The 21,971-nt window shown below is 38.3% G+C and overlaps 1 protein-coding gene across 9 annotated transcripts in view; it reads left to right on the top strand.

Moving 5' to 3' along the window:
• Positions 1 to 21,971, top strand: part of ANKS1A (ankyrin repeat and sterile alpha motif domain containing 1A) — a 158,378-nt gene that overhangs the window by 106,674 nt on the left and 29,733 nt on the right. For all 9 annotated transcript variants that reach the window (XM_067467989.1, XM_067467991.1, XM_067467993.1 and 6 more), the window contains one exon: positions 6,417 to 6,523. In XM_067467989.1, the coding sequence (XP_067324090.1) occupies positions 6,417 to 6,523 (107 nt within the window). The remainder of the gene's footprint in view (positions 1 to 6,416; positions 6,524 to 21,971) is intronic.

Below are 21,971 nucleotides of genomic sequence, written 5' to 3' on the forward strand. Positions count from 1 at the left end.
TGAAGATAACTTACATTTCTGAACTGCAGGAAAAGCAAGAATATACTAGCAAAACACTTAGTTGCAGTTCTGAGCACTTTTAAATAAAGAAAGCAACATACCAAGACTGTTTCAGGCCACCTCTTATTGTTCAATCATTCTTTGAGGGAAAAATTGAGTTTAAAACAGTTTTGGTGCAACTTCAAATGGCTCTCCTCAAAATTCAGGGTGACTGTTTCACATTTACGGACATTTGAGAACTGCAGTTGTATTCTTTAATCTTTATAATGCAAATGCCTACCTTGACAGCCTTTCCCTATTATTCTATTTTCAAAGATATGACAAGAAACTTTTATTACACATTCAAATCTTCCAGAATATAACACCACTGTCCACTACACACTTTTAGACCAGATATAATTCTTGTGTGAAACAATCAAGCACATAGCTTAACATCACCTATAGCCACTCTGTAGAAGCATTATGCAGTATTATACATCTGAATTTCTACATTATTAATTCTGCAATCTTCTACATGTTCACTCAGAACAAAAAACCATTGAGCTCAGTAATTCTTACCCCCAGGTAAGTAGGCATAGGAATGCTGCCTAAATACAATAATCTTGTGATTCTGAGATTTTTGCCTGTACACCACAGTCAGCTTTTGACATGTAGAACTACCGTACAGCCAATGTCTGATTGGAGTTTAAATTGTGGTACTTCCTCTCTGATTATGGCAGAGATTATCAACTTCAATATGGGTAGCTATACTGAGTTGGGGGACGGGGGACGGGACCAAAGTCCACAGTTGAGAAGTACCTTTATTAGTTCTAAAATGCTAAAATGGTGTGCACGTTATTGGCTTCTCCAGAAATCTTCATCAGATTGTGTTGTAGAAAAACATAGAAAATAGTGAAAAAACAGACCCCCCCCCCCCAAAAAAAAGACCATGTGTAGCCATAAGGTCTGCAGTCAAATTCATTTTCAAGTTAAGAATGTGAATAGAGTGAATTACTCATAGATGTGCAGGTATCAGATTATACCTGGTATTGTCAAGAGGCAATGGCCCATATCGATTTGTCTTAAATATATGAATTGGCATATGGGTGGCCAGTATCATAATGATTCTGCACTACAAATTACTTTTGATCCCTTTCAATGTTACTGTCTCTGTCATTTACATAGATAGCATTTTATCCCTCCAGTTGCTGGCACTTTGCTTTGTTGTCAGTTCCCCCTTGCAAGATGTCCTGATTGATTGACATCATTAGCGCTGAGAGAAGCAGATACTGATTAGCTCTTATTCTCCAGCTATGGCCACTGTGAAGCTAAGGTCAATAAAAGGGACTTTCTTCCACTGACAATGGATTACTGACAAGCACAGGCCTCATTTTCACAAAATGAAATGTTTATTTTCTTCTGGGATTCCCCACTCAACCTCCAGAGCTTCTATTTCAGGTAGTAATCCACCCCCTTCTTTCTGTTCTGTACATGGCTTCCAGGCTTTAAAGGCTTTACAGAATCTACTGAAAGTTTTGCATAGGTGGGATTTTGTTTTATCTAAAATGATAAACCAGCCATCTTTTGTTGTAATCCGCCCTGTGTCCCCTCGAGGAGAGAGGGCAGAATAAGTGTTTTTGTTGTTTTGTAGTGTATACATTTTTCTTTATCACAACCAACTGTTTTTTTCTCGCTAGCCTAGAGCACTGGTTTGTAGTACTACCAACAGTTTGCTGTGACTGAAAACATAACATAAGTGATAACATAAGAATCACTCGTATTTACTTGAGTCTAATGCACCATCAAAACTAATGTGCACCTCAATTTTCAAAACTCTGAAACCCCAAAAAACATTTACCATATTATGTGAATCTAATGTGCACCCTAATTTTGGGAAGGTAATTTAGTCACTAAAGGTGAGCATTAGAATCGAGTAAATACAGTAGTTCATTATCAGGTAAAATGAAGAGAGCCCTGACTTGCTAGGAAAATGTAAATGCTAACATTAAAGGTGTTAAGGTATGATGGGAAGATCATACTTATACATATTGTTCCATAGACTGTGTTCTCCGCACCCTGAAGAGCCCCTACTGCTTTCACTTATCGATGGGAATGAGAGGAAGAAGGTAATTTAGATGGTACGAGAATGAGGGTTGTAAGAAATGAGGGTGCTCTTAAATGAAATGCACCCCCTCTTCTTTCCCCTGGAAAGCCAAATCTTTATGGCCTAAATCCTTCCCCTTCCCTCTGCAAAGAAATAGTGGCAGAAACCCTTCCCAAGGTTTGACAGCTGCTGGGCCTAAGAAGCCTTTGGAGTTGGGACAAGGACTTGCATACATTTTTGCTTTCCAAAAAAGTATGTAACTCACTAACAGGATGCCAGCCATTGAATGTTAACTTTTCAGCAGTATCTCTCCTTATCCTGTCTGTTTTCACCCCAAAGCATAGCTCTTTATGAGAAGGGGAAGAATTAAATCTAAGTTGCCTAAAATCTCAGGAAAAGCCCTTTCACAGGATTGTGGACCTTGCTTTTCTGTAGTGATGATGTCCTGCTGCTGTTGCTTAGTTGAATTCAAAGGCTTTAGAAAATGAATTTTCTGTCCCAACAGAAATGTGGTTAGTCATCCTTGGCCATTACTACTTTCACTAGAATTACTGAAGAAGAAATCTGTTAAAGGGCAAGATTTCCTCCACAGCAGCCTCTTCAAAAGAACCGCAACATGCTAACAAAAAAGTCTTTGTCTAGTTGCCTCTGGTTGCAAATATACAAATACAATGGGATTTGTACTTTTGCGCGACTACAATACAACCATTGTAGTATTTTTTGTCTATTTACCTATTCACAGTTAGTAGTTGAAATACTAAATTATTTAAAATGTTGAGATTTCAATCAAAATGAATCCATAGTAAAAAATTGACCTTCATTTGCTGCATTTTTCCAGAGCACGGTGGTTCAAATGATATGGTAAATCCAGTCTTGTTGCATTGGAGAAAATTCATGTAGGATACTATGGCTTAATTCTGGCATCAGTAACACACTAAATATTTAAAAAGTGTAGGTTTCTGCTACACAAGGGATTCTTGCAATCTGCATTCACTTTATCATTTATCTGTTCCTGTAATCCTGATTGTATTTACTATTTTGAGTTAATAACTAACTGCCTTTTTAAGGAATGGGAAACAGTACCATTGTTCTTGGTGCAAATAGAAACTAGATTCTGTGTTTCATAGTCTAGACTCCTTCTTGGTTACTGTGGCATATCTGCTCTCCGTTTAGTGCTGCCCTCATGCATGAATTTCATTTTTTATCCTTTGAGTAAAAAGTAACAATCAAGATGCTTCCTCTTCATTATAGTTTGACATACCAGAGAGGAATGAATGATCTCTGCAATAACTCTAATCTTGTAGTGGTTTACAGTCCCAAAGGCAAAGGATTGCTTACAGTAGTATGGATATAGTAATATTCTATGCTTGTCAAGGTCATTCCGCTATGTGTGTAGTCAGTTGCAATCCCATCACAATAAAGTGCTACCAAAACAGAGCTAAAAGATTGGACTGATTCGATTGGTTTCATGTTGCCAGAATAAGTTTTCCCTAGTCATAACTTCTGTATAGCAGCATTGTACTCTCTGAGTACAGTCAATTTTGGATGTCAGTAGTGTAGTAGAAATGAAGCAATTTTGTTATGACGTGAGTCATTTGTATTGTGACTGCAATACAATGATACATATTGGAGACAGCCAAGATTCAGGAAATCACGTATTTACGTTTTGCTGAATCCAGTTGTCCTGTGGGCTACAGTGGATCTTGATTGTGGATTATAATTTCATTCCGAGACTGGTTTATCTCTATAGATCATTACGCCAACTACTGCTTAGGAGTTATGGAAGCAATAAGGATGGTACTTCCCTGCTCTCTTTTCAATCATCCAAACAAAAGATATCCATGACTCTTGCAAATTGCAACTCTAAAATAATTTCCAGATATTTCAATAATTTGGCCTTTTAATGATCTACAGTGATAAATCATATTTTCCCATAATTTCCTAAAACTTGCCTTTAGTGCCATCAGTGCTCTATCTTACCAGATTTATGAGAAACAATTTTAAAGATCCCAGGGAATATTTCTGCAAGTATATAGGCTCAGGGGAAACTGGGCATATATTTTCTCCCATTTAGTCTACCTACTGTCAGCCACACTTGCCTTTCAACACCTAATGATCTCTACTGTCCACTCCTGAGAATAATAATAATCATAGCACACTTTACAAGCCAAAAGCAAACTACTGGGTGAATGGTGAAGCAAATTGTAATTTTAACTTGAATATTATAAAGCTCTTGCTGTTTTTCTCTCTCCCTTACAATCTTCTATTCTGAAATTTGATCACTGCTTCTACCGGGAGGGGTGTGAGCATGAGGAGAGAGGAGGGAACAGCCAGTGAGAGAGCAAGAGACGTCGCAAGTGTGGAGCTTGCTGCCTTTAGACAAAGCAGTCTGCTGCATCTCTCTGAAAGGGACACATGCTTCCCGAGAAAAGACCACAGTCTGTTTGCCGGCTTATGGAGTAGCAAGAAAATTGTTCTGGACAAGGAGAGACTTTTTGGCCAAGCGAGAGCTGCCTTCTTGGATTCAGGGGATAGCTGCTGTCCTTTTGCCCAGGCTTTGTCAGAGAAGGGAGGAGGAAACCTTTTGTGAAGTGCTGCATCCCCGGTGCTGCAGTATGCATTAAGATGGTTCGCCAGCTTCTGAGCACTCATTAACACTGACTTGCTTAACAGAAGATCTTTTCTGCAAGACAGTGCACCAAGATTTCTGACTCTCCTAATTGTTCAGATAATAGCCAGCACTGCATTGTGTAGACATTTCAGAAGGAAGGGGCGGGGGCTGCTTTAAAATGTGCAGAACTTCTGATAACCACAGGGTTCAAAGGCTGCAACCCTGCTGTCTTCATCAATATTTTGCAAATGCCCTTCAAAGACGGACATGCTAGAAAGGCTGAGAAAATCCTGCGTGACTTGCATAACAATTCCTCTGAGGACAGCAAGGACGTGGGGATTTGAACTTTCCTTGCCACCGCGAGTGTCTTCAGTTCTGCACAAGGAAAGTAACAAGTTCCTAGACTCTCCTTTTAGGTGTAAAGAAAAGAAGAGTTGTTTCGTATTGCTTCTGCGGGGCCCTTGAAGAATATATTTCTGCTTAACCAGCTGAAAAGAGGTGCCAGGATATATCTAATCCTACCTGCAGCAGAGAAAGAGGGGAGGGGGTGTGTTCATCCTGTTTGGCTTCTCCCTCTTAAATCACGGAGCTAAATGCTTTGTTCTGAGAGCTGCTGGTAACCAGAGTATGAAATGTAAAGGCATTGCTTACTTTTAGTGGAAGAAAATGAAGGACTGGCAAAAAGATGTCAACAAAGAACTGGCAGAAGCAGCTTTGTTAGGTGGAAAATGAGCTGACCACTGACCTTTTTTGCTTTGACTGGATACTTCCTTGTAGTTATTTGTTTCAGTCTAGATGTTGATGCTGTTTCCAAGCGTAGTTAAGTCAATACAAACTGTCAGAATGTCATGCATCTGGATAGGTGGCGAAATGACAGTGGCAGGACTTTCAAGCCAAGGCTTGTTGTCACTCATGCCTGTGCTCCTTGTAATAAAATAACAAAGAAAAGCCCTTACCATGGTTTGCCTGTTTCGGGACTGTTGGGGGAAAAAAAGTATAAATCTTTATTCTTCTACTGCAGTTTGTGTGTCTTTTTTTATTTGTCTTGCATGTCTTCCTTTGGACAGCTGCTCACTAATCTGGCTGCTGCTGCTTTTCTGAACACCCATCGTGTCTGTTTGTCTCTCTCAGCTGCATGAAGATGTATTTTCTCTCTAACTGCTTTGCACCTCCAGTGCTAACAGCCTTCCTTACTGGCCTGTTGTACAAGGTAATGCATCAGAAGTTGCATGGATGCAAGCATCTGCTGGGCTGTGTGTATTTGTGAGCTAGCCCTCTCTTGTCTCTCCTGCCTGTAGCTCTGCCTTGCAATGATGCCTTGGAAAATGTGCACCCCCCTCTGATGAAACAAGGAGCTGACTGAGATTCTTGTGAGGTTTGGGCTCTTATGCCTGGCGAGGAACACACTTGAGCCAGGAGATCAGTGCATGTCGTGCCTTGGTCCCAGGAATGGTTCTGAACAGCTCGGATTCAGAGTTTGCTTGAGTATAACTGGGAGACTGATTAACACTCTAGTTTGGACAGGACAGAAGCTATATTGTTCATGATTTATGTACAGAAGAAGAGCTGCCTGTCAGCTGATAGTTGCACTCTGGCTCTGCTTTGTCTTCTTTATGGTAATGACTATGATGTGGCAATGCCACCTGTCTTCCTCAGAGTGCCGCTGCTACCGTCTTAATGGGTTTTCCTTTTTCAAGCGTCTGCCGATTCCTCTCTCGTCAGGTTCGCGGATGCTGGAGCAGAGTGTTGGGGAGTGGCTGGAATCCATCGGTTTACAGCAGTATGAGAGTAAACTGCTTCTTAATGGCTTCGATGATGTCCGCTTCCTGGTAAGTAGCCCTGCACTAATCTGTCAAAGGTTTCTGTTGTCCTTGTAACTTTTGAAGGTACTGTTTTGTGTTTGGAAAAGAACTTAACAAATTCAGTCTCATAAAATAAAGCACAGCACAAATTGTCCTGGGAGACAGGTTTCTATGTTGTCTTGTTCTTAGATAGAGCTGTTAGCGGTGTACTGTCAGATCCAGTTAAATAAATGAAAGACAAGGACAAATTCTTCTGACTATTTCAATGAGTAAAAACACTGTAAACAAAGGTCTTCTTTATAAAATGTTGGTTCTCCAGTGGCATCATAAAAATCCAAAACTTCTATAAAACTCTCCTAGACAATGGAACAAGATTTGTGTTAACTTCTGGAATGGGATGGATTAGATTGACTTGTAGGGTTAAGCTATTAAGTAAAAATGGAAAAGATTGATATGCCAATATCTAAATTATTTCTTCAAGTTTGTTTCCACATCTTTGAGCATTTCCCCACATCTTCAGACATTTGGGGCAACCTGCAGTTCATGTTGATGTCATTTTTGAGGTTGTTTTGAGATTATTTTTGTTGCCTATTAGGGAGATATTTTGAAATTCTTCAACTGCTGTAGGGCTATGTTGACTATTTGGGACGCAAATCTCAGGAGCTTGTCTCCTAAACTATCCACTTACTTTATCACAACGCTTCTCTGTTTCCCCACTTTGCTCTTTGGTGTTCTGAATGACTAAGAGCAAGATAACAGCTTTCTTTCTTTCTTTGGTATTATTATCACTTGCCCTCTTAGTGCACAACATTGTGCAATTAGTATTACTGAACACTGGTTGCCCTGGTCAGTACTTAACTAAATTATATCCTTTCATTCTCTGGCAGTGGGCAAAAATGGTTATTTATGATAAAATCCTTGCTGTGCATGTATAATGATCTATCAACATTCTTTAGCAGGTCAGTTTTGGGACAAAGCAAGGGTTCATCACCTCCTTTGTTGTGCAAAATGAACATTTTCAAAGTATGGTAGACTTTTAGCCAATCTGTATATATCACAGCAGGTACAAAGGATTTAGAATTGCTTATGGGAGAAGGAGTTTCAGCTTGATTTTTTCTTCTATTAACAAACTTCACAAGGAAAGCCACAATTCAGAGAAATAGCAGTTCCCAGTTTGAAAACATGTCAGTTTTCTCTCCCAAAACATATCTTATAAATTCTGGGTCTCATAAACATTGAAATCTACCTTAAAAGAATAAGCTTTGCTCTTTCACAGGAGAATGTTGTTTTGGTGCAGATCTCTTCGAAAGGTATCTCTATTCTTGAGTGATCACTTTATAAAATAATATGGACATTGTAATATTGTTTTTGCTAGGATTTTCAATAGCTAGTTGGGTGTGTACCTTTCTATGTGCAAACTATATTTGGTTAAAACTTTTAAAAATACGATACTGCTATTTTCCTATTCACTTTTTAATGTGTGTGATAAATCACTGGAATTGGCCTACCCCAAAAACATGAGCCACAGTGATGTTGTTTGCAGTGGTTAAAAAGAAATATGTGGAAGGCAAAAATTTAGCTATAATTGCTAAACCTCCTATATGCATTTAAGTTTAAATGAAATATAGGTAGATGTTAGTATTCAGGGTGTCCATGACTTTACTGTTGTCATCCATTGTTATCCACCTTTAACCTTTAGAAAAGCTGGATGCATTTTAATAGTATCCTTTTAGTTATAAAAGGAGGAAAGAGAGATAAAATGCATACATGAACATTTCTTGTACATGTCTATAGAAATACTATCTATTTCCAAGACCTTCAAAAAGTAAGTGAACCAATGTAAGGGGAAGTTTGCTACCCTATTCCCTTATCTCCACCATGGTAATCAATTACATCATTTTGGTTAAAAGAGTATTCCAATCCTATGAGTTTCTGCCTCTGCTTCTAGGAATATATTTGAAGGAAGTAATTATGGAGTGAAATTCTTGATCTTCACAGTGCTATATACATCATCATATTTTGTCCATGAATGTTATAACAGGTTTAATTTTATTTTATTGTTATTTGTAGTAGTAGTAGTAGTAGAAGAAGAAGAAGGATTTTCTTACCCATCTCTTCCTACAGATCAGGATGGGGAACAACACATTGAAATACAATAGATGGATACGAGCTAAAAACACAGGACACCACTTAAAATATATAACCAATTAAAAAGGCATATAATTAGTTAAAAGAGCATAGGATCTATAACACAATCAGCTCATAATTTTATAACCCACAGTTGTAAATCTCCTGACTTGACCTGTCAGAACTAAGGCCTAGGTCCAACATAGTGATGATGTTGTAGGACCAGGATGACAAAACCTCTTTCCCTTGTCTTCTTCCCTAGAGAAGGGAAGAATTTTCCTGTTTTGCCAAAGGAGATGAAGAGTTTGACCCTGCCCTAAGAATGGGAGATCAAGACTACATTTGGTTCCTAAAAGGTTCATGGGCAACTGTGCATTTCTGTGGCTAATTCTCTAGTTCTGAAGTGCTACTTCTAATAGCATGAGTAATTTCAGGATAGAAAAATATTCCAAAGCTGTAATCTTCCCTAAGGCTCTTTCATTCCCATACTCACTTGCAGTTCCCTCGTCATCTCTAATGCAGTAAATTGTATAGAGGGCCTTGTGTTGTGGCTTGGGTCTTACAGAAAAGATGGGTTCTGTTACCATAATGATTTTCTTTAGGCTTTGCCTCAAGATATGCAGCTGCATTTTGAATGTGGCAAGAATTGCAAAATAACATTTTGCACTTCATTTGAAATCACCCCTCCCCCTGGATGATATGATGCATGGTTTACAATACGATCCCCTATGCAAGTTATTTATTAGACTTTGTATGATTGCACTAGAAACCCATTATTAGCATTCCATCTGTTTTAAATCTGTTGATACAATAACTTTAAAACAGCATCAATAGTAATGCAATTCTTCAAGCGTTAATAGTATTATCATCAAGATCTCTTTTCCCCAGAAACCATTCATTTGTTCTTCCTTCCATTTTATTCAAATACTTAAGATGAAGCCAGATAGACTAATGAATCACTATTTTCCTTGTTAATTTCTGCAATTTCCAAGACTTCCCTTGTTTGTGATTTTATTTGAATTAAGCTGCAGGAAATACAACTGAGTTATCTTTTTAAAGAAAGTCTGTATTTTCTTCCTTGCACAGAACCTGAACATATATCTAAGCTGTCAGTTATTTACAGACTACAGTTATACCTGCCGTCACAGTTGACCAAACTATGATAGTTCAAAGCCTTTTTGTTGATAGATTTCCCAAGGGTTCAGACAAGTGCCATCTTCAGCTGGTTTGGGAAGAATACTCTAGAAAGAGCTGTTCCTCCTTCTCATATTTTGCCAGCACATTTTTTAAAATACTTTTTTTGTTGTACAAAATAATGGGTTCAGTAAAATGGTGTGATGCTCAAGAACTGGCACAAATTGAGAGTTACATTAAATCTCACTGACAAGACTAGCAAAGCCTGTGGAGTAATGGTCCACACTTTGCCAAATAGGCTATTAGGCTAATTGTTTTAGCAATAAACAAAATTAACCTAGTCCATTCTGTGTTACACTTTTTAGTGCAGCATCCAGAATAAGTGACAATGTTGTTCTTAAGATGCAGAACTCTGCAGCTGCATCAGCAGTTCAGCAACAGAACAGGGCACATAGGAAAGTTATGTAATCTATTTTGTATGGAAAAACTAGACAAACATTTAAGCTATAATAAATACTATAGTATATCTCAAGTATCACAGAAAGTAAACAATAATACACTTTGCCTCCCCAGTGCTGCCCATTTATGGATTTCTAAACTTGGAGTAAAATTAGAAATAGCTGTAATTCTGACGATTTAATAGCTGAGGCCTGAAGAGGGTTTTTTTTGGTTTTTTTTTTTTTTTGGCAAGGCCATAAAATTGTATTTTACATAGAGCTGTGCAAACATTAACAGTGCACAATGACTCTTCTGCTTCATCAGCTTCCTGATGCATACTTTTATACAAACTGAATGTGATTCTTCTCTGGCTATTAATATTTCCCATATGAAGAATCAATACAATTGTTAGAAAAAGTGACATGCAAAGTGGTACCTCTTAGATCCAGTCACTGAAAATACAGGTTATCCAAGGTCAACCATATTCCAGTTTTAACTGGTCTATTTTGTGTAGGATAGACAATAGGGAGGGAGAATATTTAATGAAGGAATGTATGATTGGATTATATCAGTATGATTCTGGAAGTTGGTGAATGAAAGACATGTTTCCTTTCTCCTTCTTCCCAGGGCTGTTGCCTGCGTGGTGCCCTGTGCTGCAAGGATTTGTGCTAGGTGATGTAATGCTTTAAAGGGTTTCTTGTTAGTTGTTCTGTCTGTCTGTCTTCCATGATAACAGTGTTATAGTTTATTGTCATTTGTTGTTATTTGTGTTGTGTTTGTATGCTTTCTTTAGCGCTTACTGTTTATAGCATATTGTTTAAAAGCTGCCCCCCACCCCATCATTCTTATAGTTATGAAAAAAGCATGGAAGTGAATGCTTTTTGTTTCTACCGCTTTACAGGGATGGATTGCTTTTTTGGATATAGACACCTATCTTACCTGACCCATCAGTTTACCAGTTTCCATGACCATATGGGACCCCATGTCTTGGAAAGATGTACAAAACGGATTTTATGTAACAAAATAACCAATAGAATTTCTGACATATTCAGAGAAAAATTAAAACTTCTATTTCTAAACATGGTATACTTCAAAGCAGTGATTTAAATACATTCACAGCCAAGAAATTTTTGATTTGGTAATCTTTGGACAGGAATACTGTGGCATGCTTTGGGGACTTTGAAAAATGATTCAGGAACTTAAATGTTGTCATCATGTTAATGCCTAAAACCAATCAAAAAAAGACTGGGTTCCTCTTTTAAACTTGATTCTAGTTATCCAGGTTTTAACCAACTTAAATCCCTGCATAGTTTAGAAACTGGATGCCTTGATAGATTTCTTTCAGCATCCTCTATTTAGTGTTTGTGGCCCTGTTCTGAGTCTCTACAGTAAAAAAAAGAAAGACTTGGCATCATCATAGGGTCCTCATCATACAGATGAGTGCCCCTCCCCCATCTTGTTCTGTTTTGGCAGCAATCGCTGGCAAAATGGAAGACGGTGGGGTGCCCTGTGGCGCCCATACACCCTCCCTCCTTCTCCCATCACATGGGCACATTGGCGCTCTCTCCTTGCCCCCATCAGATGGCTTACCTTCTGTTGTTGGGGAGGAAGAGCCTTTCGACACTTCCTCTCCACTTTGGCAATTAATGGGGTGGGGCCACTGCCTGTGTCATGTGATGGCACTTGGCAGGCGCTATCCTCAAAAAAGAGCATGGAGCCCAAAACCCCCAGTGTGATGAGATAGTAGAAGTGGAATGAGTTTGGAGGAATGTTCTTCCCAAGCCAGGTTACAAGGCCTCAGAATTATACCTTTATCAGTTTGGCTCACATAACTCAAGATTTCTGACTTGTCAATGCTTTTGGAGGATGAAATAGGGTACAAATGTTCAAAATATTTTATTTATCGTGTCAGGGCAACCAGTCGATAATATTACATTTCTAACAGAACAAAGCAAACGAACAGACAAAATACAAAATTTGTGAGTTTGGTAGTTGATTAAATGTCCTTTGGCCAGTAGCTGGCCACTTGGAGTGCTTCTGGTGTTGCTGCAAGAAGGTCCTCCATTGTGCATGTGGCAGGGCTCAGGTTGCATTGCAGCAGGTGGTCAGTGGTTTGCTCTTCTCCACACGCATGTCGAGGATCCCACTTTGTAGCCCCATTTCTGAAGGTTGGCTCTGCATCTTGTGGTGCCAGAGCGCAGTCTGTTCAGCGCCTTCCAAGTTGCCCAGTCCTCTGTGTGCCCAGGGGGGAGTCTCTCATTTGGTATTAGCCATTGGTTGAGGTTCTGGGTTTGAGCCTGCCACTTTTGGACTCTCGCTTGCTGAGGTGTTCCAGCAAGTGTCTCTGTAGATCTTAGAAAACTATTTCTAGATTTAACTCTTTGACGTGCTGGCTGATACTCAAACAGGGATGAGCTGGAGATGTCTCTGCCTTGGTCCTTTCACTATTGGCTGCTACTTCCCGGCGGATGTCAGGTGGTGCAATACCGGCTAAGCAGTGTAATTACTCCAGTGGTGTAGGGCGCAGGCACCCCGTAATAATGCAGGCATGTCTCATTTATTTATTTACTTTATTTCTATACTGCTTTTCTCAGCCCTCAGGCGACTCAAAGCAGTGAACAACATCAGTACAAAATATCACAAACAAGTATAGGGCAATTAAAAACAATTATCACATAAATCATTAACAATCATTAGCGCCTCAACAGTAAAATCAGAATCCAGTCTCGTCATCCATTATTCCGTATTCCTATGTTCAATTACACTGTTTAATCAAATGCTTGTTCGAACAGCCAGGTCTTCACTTTCCTCCGAGAACCACATCCACTGTTTTAGTGTGGTGAGATGTGTTCCATACTGGGCATACATACTCTGCAGCAGAGTAGCACAGAGCAAGGGCAGATGTCTTCACTGTATCTGGTTGTGATCCCCAGGTTGTGTCAGTCAGCTTTCGTATGATATTGTTTCTAGCACCCACTTTTTGCTTGATGTTCAGGCAGTGCTTCTTGTAGGTAAGAGCACGGTCCAGAGTGACTCCCAGGTATTTGGGTGTGCTGCAATGCTCCAGTGGGATTCCTTCCCAGGTGATCTTCAGAGCTTGGGATGCTTCTCTGTTCTTGAGGTGAAAGGCACATGTCTGTGTTTTAGATGGGTTGGGGATCAGCTGGTTTTCCCTGTAATAGGTAAGAGCACCTAGAGCTTCGGAAAGCTTCTGTTCTACCATCTCAAAGCTCCCTGCTTGAGCAGTAATGGCATACTCATCAGCATAGATGAAACTCTCTGTCCCTTCTGGCAGTGGCTGGTCATGTGTGTAGATGTTGAACATGGATGGAGCAAGCATGCTCCCCTGAGGCAGGCCGTTCTTCTGTTTCCGCCATCTGCTTCTCTGGCCCTGGAATTCAACAAAAAAGCTCCTGTTTTGTAGCAGGTTTCCTATGAGGCAGGTGAGGTGGTAGTTCTTTTGTGATATTATACATTTTTCTCAGGAGGAGGCAGTGGTTCACAGTATCATAGGCTGCTGACAGGTCTATGAAGACAGCTCCTGTGATCTGCTGCCTTTCAAAGCCATCTCCTATGTGCTGAGTCAGGTTCAGCACTTGCGATGTGCAGTTTTTACCTTTTCTGAAGCCAGCTTGCTGTGGGATCAGACAAGGGTCTATTTTTTCCGTAATTCTATGCAAAATAAGTCTCTCCAGAACTTTGTAGAGGTGGCACAACAGGGAGATTGGTCTGTAGCTTTTTGTGTCATTACGGTCTTTGCCTGGCTTCAAGATGGCGATGACTCTTCCTTTCCTCCCGATTTTGGGGATCTGACAGGATGCAGTGCAGTTGTTCATCAGCTCCAGCAGCCAGCGCCTTACTTTTGGACCAAAGTTCTTTATTTGTTCCATCCGTAGATCATCCAGGCCAGCTACTTTGCCATTTTTACATTTATTGAAAGCCATGTCCAATTCAGTAGATGTAAAGGGTTCATGAAGGTTGTTGTTCTCAATCTCTGGTTGTCTGGCTATTGGTTTCTTTATTTTGAGGACCCCTGGTTTACAGTGTTGTAACTATTGATAACAGTAAGAACAAAGTAAACAAACAAACAAGTAAAAACTTACTGAGAACAGCAATTGAGCACCCATCAATAATAGCTGTAGGTACTGATAATATTGTACCTTGAAAATTCATCTTTATGGGCAGCATATTGAAAAAGTTTTGGTGTTGATACCGTTATGCTATGATTAAAGTACATTTTAAAAAAGCAATATCAAATGGATTGTTCTGGTTTCAATGGGTTGTGTTTAATAAAGCTTTTCCTGTTATTGTTGTTTTATCTTCTAGGTAACATATGTTTGCGATTATTTGTTTGGTTGGTAAAATTACATAATGATGAACTTTATGAGAAGTATCTTTAAATCATAATGGGTTTTCACTCCAGGAAAGTGAAATTAACTATAAATAATAATAAAATTGATAATAATACGTATGATTTAACAATTTCTCTTTTGTTGAGTGAGTGGTAATTTCTGACTTTCAGAATTATTTTCCAAAGCCAGTCTTTCCACATTTTCTTCCTATGTTTCACTTTCATGTATTTTCCAATACTGCTGATGTTAGCAATGTGGCTAACTGAGCTTTAGGGCTTCTGTTTTGATCACCTGATTTTCCTACATAATATGGACTATTGATCTTTGTAAAATGAGGTAGTATCTTTTCTTTCATGTGTTGCTTTCTGCAGAAACAGAAGAAATATCTGCATTAGGACTTAACTATTGCTTTACTGAATTGCACCTGGTGCACAGTTCAACAAGAAAATACGCAGCATGTTTCATAATGTTCAAATTGTAGTTGCAGGTGGAGGAAGTCTTTAGATTTTCTTGCTTTGTCTTGTTTTAAAATGAGCTACATATTGAATTGTCAGCTATCATTCTCTTTGTTTAGTCAGGCTTTTGTCTGATAAAACTTACCATTTCCAGCCTTAAAGGTAGCTCATAGCCAAGTGGGCATGAGTGAAGCAAGGTTATTATATGTAATACTTTTTAATATGATGTCATCACCTCTCATAATGCCAAGTTTTTAACCTTGTTTGTGGTTTTTTAATACATTATAACTATATTCTCAATTTGCCTCTGACCTGATAAATAAATAAATAAATCACCTCTCATTTATGGAGAACTTTGGGACAAATGCATTGTAGACGAGGGAGAAGAAACTGACATGAAGATGAGAGAGGGCTTTATTCACAGTCCTGAAGATGTGAATTGGGTATTATATTTTTTGTAGACAAGCTTCAGCATTCAGTCCTACAGATGCTCTTAAGTATACTGGTTGTTAAATAAAACTTTTATACTATCAAATTACAGAGTTAAGTTATTGTTCAGTGTAGACACAGAAGTAACTCTTCTATTTCCTCAAGATGGAGCTGCCCAGACAAAAACCTTTTTTAGTAAGATAATTTATAGGTTTACTTGTGTGTCAGTCTAACTTTCCAGTTTTTCTCAATCAGCTGCATTTTGTTGAACAACATTTGTTCTGTCAAGCTTTGAAGTTATATTGAAGGTGTTTGGATGTATATTTATAAGGTGAAATTGCATTTTAAGTATTTATTTAAAAATTAAATATATTCCTTTAGATGTAGCAGTAACTTCATTAACTATTTTTGATGTTCTGCTTCCTTCCATGAAATAAACCTCAACTAAAACAGATTTCTTTCATATGATCAACTGAGGTTAGAGGGATGTACACATTCCTGATTGGCCTTTTGAATGTATGTAAAGTCAAGTGCATTTGTGTGGAATATTCAGGGGACTTCCTTACTTTTGTCAGGTTTATACTACTTAGCCTCTCTGCTATGAAATCAACTGTACTACTGCAGTTGTAAGCACTACAGAACAGTCATTGAAAATAGAATGGACGCCTCCAGTTGCAAGCACCCTATTAGGGTTTCTGTGCATTTCCACAATTGATACAACTGTTACCATATAAAGCTATTTTTGCAGTGTTTCTGAATTGCAATTGGTATAAAATGTTGCACCAGGTTGTTCTTTATAGACTGTTGTTATTATTTTCCTTCAAATCACCAATAATAATGTAGGGTTTTTTTTATTCAGGGAAAGTTTGTCATTGCCTTCATCTGCTGAGAGAGAACGCATCTTTCCCAACATCACCCAATAGGTTTCTGTGACTAATTGGAGATTTCATCCCTAGCTTCCTAGTCTAGTTCCATACTCAAACTACTACACCACCTCGGACCTAAATATAGATGATACTTGTCAGTTGTACCAGCTTCCAGTTTGTTCTACAACCCAACATAACTGTCACCTTTATTTAATTTGATATCTACTATAAGAAGAATGGGAGGCTTAATGTAGTGGACTTGTCTTAATACTTGTATTGATGGTTTAATTAATTTCTTATCCATGTTATGCTTTCAGAAAAAACCAAATTAAACGTAAAAGGGCTCATGTAGTGTCTGGTACACACAGCTGAATAATAGAGGTGGTTTTACTCAACTATTTTGTATTTAATATCTCTCTGATATTGAATATACTATTAATATGCTAATTCAGTTCAAATAAGAAAATTGAAACACTGAATAAATCAACTGAAGCAGATAGGGTCTTTTTTCTCTTTGCCTACATTACACCTTTTTATTGAAACTCCGGTAACAAGACTTGTCTAGGGAAATAAAGGTGTTAGTGGCTTCTCTTGAGTCCATTGAATTGGTCCTTCAGTATGAAGGTACTAAACTTGGTATTTTTCCTCTCCACGTCTCTGAATAAGATGTAGTTTCTTCCAGGAACAGATTTCAAGCAAATAGAGATGGACTACTCCTTATTTATTTAGAAGCAGCCCTAGCCTTGTTTCTCAGAGGAGGTTGTTTTAATTATTTCTGCTTTGCTAGTTGTCTATCCAGCATTGTACAATATAATTGCTGGGTTTGCCCTTTTCCTTTTCAGGGTGAACCATAGTCCAGAGTGAGAACTTCCAATTCCTACATTTCATGTAGGGTGACCTACATGAAATGCAGAGCATAGCTGGCTGAGGGCAAATATACAGCATCGAACTTTTTCTCATCCATGAGCAATTTGCTGTACAAAAAAAGATTGATACCCATGTTCAGTAAGGCTCTAATCAAATTCTGGTTAGTGATTTGTTTTGTGGAGAAGGAGGAAGTATTGTAGTTTGAGCTTTCAGAGCGTAACATGTCACAAGAATCACAGGCTGGTCTAGAAAACTGGGAAGTAAACATTATACCCATGTTAGTGCCATTAGCCTGTTCCAAGACTGCTGTTGATTGAGTCTTACCAGACAAATGGGTGGAAACTATGGGAAAACATATTAATATGCATAGGTAAACTTCTATATTAAAGAAAAATAAATATGGAATTCTGAAAAGCGAAGGCTGCAAATGTTGAATGACTTAAAAAGGGCTTAATGCCTGAGAGGAGTGAAGACTGAGAAAAGCAATTGGGAAACTGAACAGAAACGCTTTGCACTGGAGCATTCTGTTGCTGGTATCAGTTCAGTATAAAAAGAACACAGAAAACAAGGAAAGGAGATACAAACTAATGCACATTGCCTTTCTGAATGAATGGTTCCAAAGACAGACATAGAATTGTTGTTATCATTCAGACCTTGTAGTAATGCTTTATTGCAACTTTATCATTGTTTTATTGTTAGTATCCTATCCTGCTACTTCTAAATATAGAGAAGGATGTTACTTGATTAATAATTAATAATAAATGAAATGTAGTTTTGTTTGTTGGTCACATTAACCCTGAATGATACTTCACTGTTCACAGCAGTGTGCAGCTCTGCAGAATCCCTCATATGTTTATGGTTCATACAAATAAAACCCTCTAGAATTTCAGAAACTATATAAAATATTACTTTTTCTGGGTGGTTTCCTAGTAAGAATGTGATGTTCACATTGCTCTACAACTAATAATAAAAAACAGCTTTTGCCATAGTCTTATATTGAATCTCATGTTACTTCAACTGTTGTATCAAAACAGAGACCTGTGGACAGTAATGAGATGTCAGTTTTATATTAACTCCTTAGAAAACATTTCACTTGTGAATGATGACAGCACAAAGGAGAAAAATGGACTTGACTTCAAAGCCTCTAGTTGTATTGCCATCTTTGAAAAATTATTTCAGTTTGTTTCTAGTTGAACCTAATATCCACTTGTTATTCAACCTCATCATACCAGATCTGATGGATAATGAGCTCACATAGTCACATATTTGCTTATGGTAAAAAATGGACCAGCATTCAGGTATGCACATCTGTCCTCCAAGTGACCTGCTAACGAATGTATGGGTTTATTTTATATGACAGAATACTGATAGCCAAGCCATCAATTTGAGCTGGCAGCGAAGCCTTCAGTTCATTCTGTATAGTACAGGCATTCTTTAGTGATAGCATTTTTACTGTAAATAATTTTAAACGTTATTGGATGGAGAGAATGTTTCTTAAAACAGGGGAATGTTTCAGAGGGAAGGTGTTTAAAGTCAAGAGTGGAGAAAGTGCAGTCCACAGGTTGCTCACAGCCCCCCATCCAGCTGTTCTCACAGCTCCCAGATTCCCCAGCACCTCCAAGGTGTTGGTTTCCAATAGTTTTTGTTAAGATGTCTCCTTTGGGAGGGGGGGATTTCACCACTTTTTGCTTTGAGAATTGGGCTGTTTTATATCACAGGAAGAGGGTATTTTTAAAATCATGAAGCCCACAAGGATTTTGCTTTCAGATTACCTATGTTTTTCAAAGACCTCTTCTGGGCTTTAAAATGGCCAGGGAGGGAAATGTGGAAAAATGGTTTGCCCACTCCACATAGGAGATATGGCAGTCCACTTTGGGTTAAAATATTTTTGGATAAAGAAAGGAAAATATTTTATGGGACTAGGTGCCTTCCACCTTTTTATGGAAGGTCAACACAGCATCCCAACCCGTAGCAGTTGCCCACTGCAATTTTAAAGCTTTGCATTTCTTTGTGTATAAGACCACCTTCATTTAAAAAATAAATAAAGCTTGCATCTTTTGCAGTTAAAAACAGTTTAAACCGCTATTCTGAAACTATCAGAATCCATCAACCATTCTGAGTCATTTGCCACAGAGACTATATACACAACAGGCAGTCTCCAAGTTACAAAAATGAGAGGTTCTGTAGGTTTGTTCTTAAGCTGAATGTGTTTCTAAATTGGAACAGGTACTTTTTCATTATTAAATTAAAATTATACATACACATATACATATTCATGTATGCCTGTGGTGTTTGTTTATCTATGTTCAGGAGATTTCACCTCACCTTCTGTCCCTGTGATAATTAGATTTTGGAAAAAAAAGGATTGTTTTGGAAATACGTATTTGTGATAAAGCTTCAGTTGAGACACCTTGTCACCATGATTACTCTTTCAGGAGTGAATTTCCTTTCCAAGAGGCAGATTTCTCTCACTTCCCATTGTCCCAACCCTGTTTTTAATTATGAGTCATTTGTAGCTCTGATGTTTGTAACTCAGGGACTGCCGGTGTGTGTGTATGTGTATCAATCACTTCCCTAAATCAGCAAACCCCATTTTAATGGGTAAGCATATTCCTTTAGTGAGACTATGTGGACTTCTGGATAACAGAATGCAAATCTGTTTTTAACTCACTTTTTCTGACCTTTCCAAGTGTGTAAAGCAACAGTTGAAACTGTCAGAAACGTTTTTTTGTCATGTAATGCCCTGGGCTCTTCTGCCATCATTTTCTAATTGAAGGGATGAGCTAAAATTTGAAGATATTAAAGTATGGGATGTTCACAGAAAAATTGAAATTCTGACATTAATTTAACTAAATATAACTCAGTGTCAAGTCAGATTTGCCTCTAGTGATCTTCATTAGAGCTTGTGTGTTCTTTTTTCTCTTCCTTATATACACGAGTTGGAGCTGCAATAACCTTGGGTGCATAAGTAAAGTGTGCTGAACAAATGCTTAAATTAATGCTTGTCCCATCTTGTCTCAATTAAATGCTTACATTCCTTGCTAAAAGTAATAATTTGAAACTATTTCAGCTTTTAACAGAAGAAATTAAGTAGGCAATGATTTCTCTTATATAGAGAAGTCTAGATTAAATTTTGTCTGCATTCGTGATTTAGGTGACATTTATCCTTCTCTGGCACATAACTATTTCTGTTACATTTAAAATTATGGTCACATTTAACATTTAAACCTCCCCCATCTCATTTTCTGTAATGAAGATCACATACCCTTGAAGCTGCTCTTCCTTCCTCATTATGAAAGGTTTGCGGGTGCCTTTGTGTTTTCCTAATGGGACAAACAATAACTAAGGATTTTTAATCAGGAGAGGTACGGAGGGACTCTGATCATTGCTTTCTCTCCTCCACATCCACTATTTGCAAACATTTAGAGCTTGCAAAAATGTATACAGCCTCCTGTAAATTTATACAGTTAGTTACAATCAGAATTTGTCATCTTGAATTTTAAAAGCCTACAATGCATGTCACAAACAACTGACTAAGGGTTGTTGTAGGTTTTTTTGGGCTATATGGCCATGTTCTAGAGGCATTCTCCCTTACATTTCGCCTGCATCTATGGCAAGCATCCTCAAAGGTAGTGAGGTCTGATTCCGGCCATGAAAGCCTTCGACAATAAACTGACCAAGGGCCCTTCTACACTGCCCTATAATCCAGACTATCAAATCAGATAATCCATATTATCTGCTTTGAACTGGTTTATATGAGTCTACACTGCCATATAATCCAGTTCAAAGCAGATAATCTGGATTTTATATGGCAGTGTAGAAGGGCCCATAGTCGTAGCCAAATAGTATAGTGAATGTCAACAGTTAATACTAGTTCTTGTGGGTTTTTTCGGGCTATATGGCCATGTTCTAGAGGCATTTCTCCTGATGTTTCGCCTGCATCTATGGCAAGCATCCTCAGAGGTGAGGATGCTTGCCATAGATGCAGGCGAAACGTCAGGAGAAATGCCTCTAGAACAAGGCCATATAGCCCGAAAAAAACCACAAGAACTGAGTGATTCCAGCCTTGAAAGCCTTCGACAATACAGTTAATACTAGCTTTAGAGACATTACTTGATTTACAGCTACCACTTGACTCCACATCTGAACTCAATTTACATTGGTTATTACCTTACTGTTTTCTTAGGTCGGGTTCACATATCACCTGTACATGTATTCTTCAATTCTTCAATAAATATGTTATATCAAACTCTTCCAGTCCTACATTACATGATAGACTAGATGCTTTTTCAAAAACAATTTAAATGAGGGTATAATAATGGAAAACAAATATACTAACCATACTCAGTCCTTGGGCATGCTGATATTAGTCTTTGGATCACAGCCCATATAAGTGATTGTACTTGAATTCTCAGGGTGAATGAATGATCCAACAAAGGCAATTCAACACGATAGAGAATGTCAGATTTTAGCACAGTCTGGTAGAGTGTTGCCGTAGACATGTCTCTGCATGCAACTTTTTGTACTCCTTGTCCTTCCTTTCAGTCTTAGTTTTTCACTATTCTTGTTGCAATAATAAAAATAAGCCCTTTCTTCTCAAACAGAACGTGGCCTTGTGAAACCCACATCCATATGTGGCCTTGAACAGAGCAAATTGTAATATTTATTTTGCCCTCAGTTAATACATATTGTGAAAATTGAGAAAACTGTTTCTGTGAGACAGTTTCACAAAAGTAGTGGATTGTCCTGTGAATGTGAGAATTATGTTTCTATTGCAAGATATCAGATCAATAACATTTTCTTTCTC

The sequence above is a fragment of the Anolis sagrei genome, chromosome 4 (genome assembly GCF_037176765.1).
Source record: "Anolis sagrei isolate rAnoSag1 chromosome 4, rAnoSag1.mat, whole genome shotgun sequence".
Lineage (NCBI taxonomy): Eukaryota > Metazoa > Chordata > Lepidosauria > Squamata > Dactyloidae > Anolis > Anolis sagrei.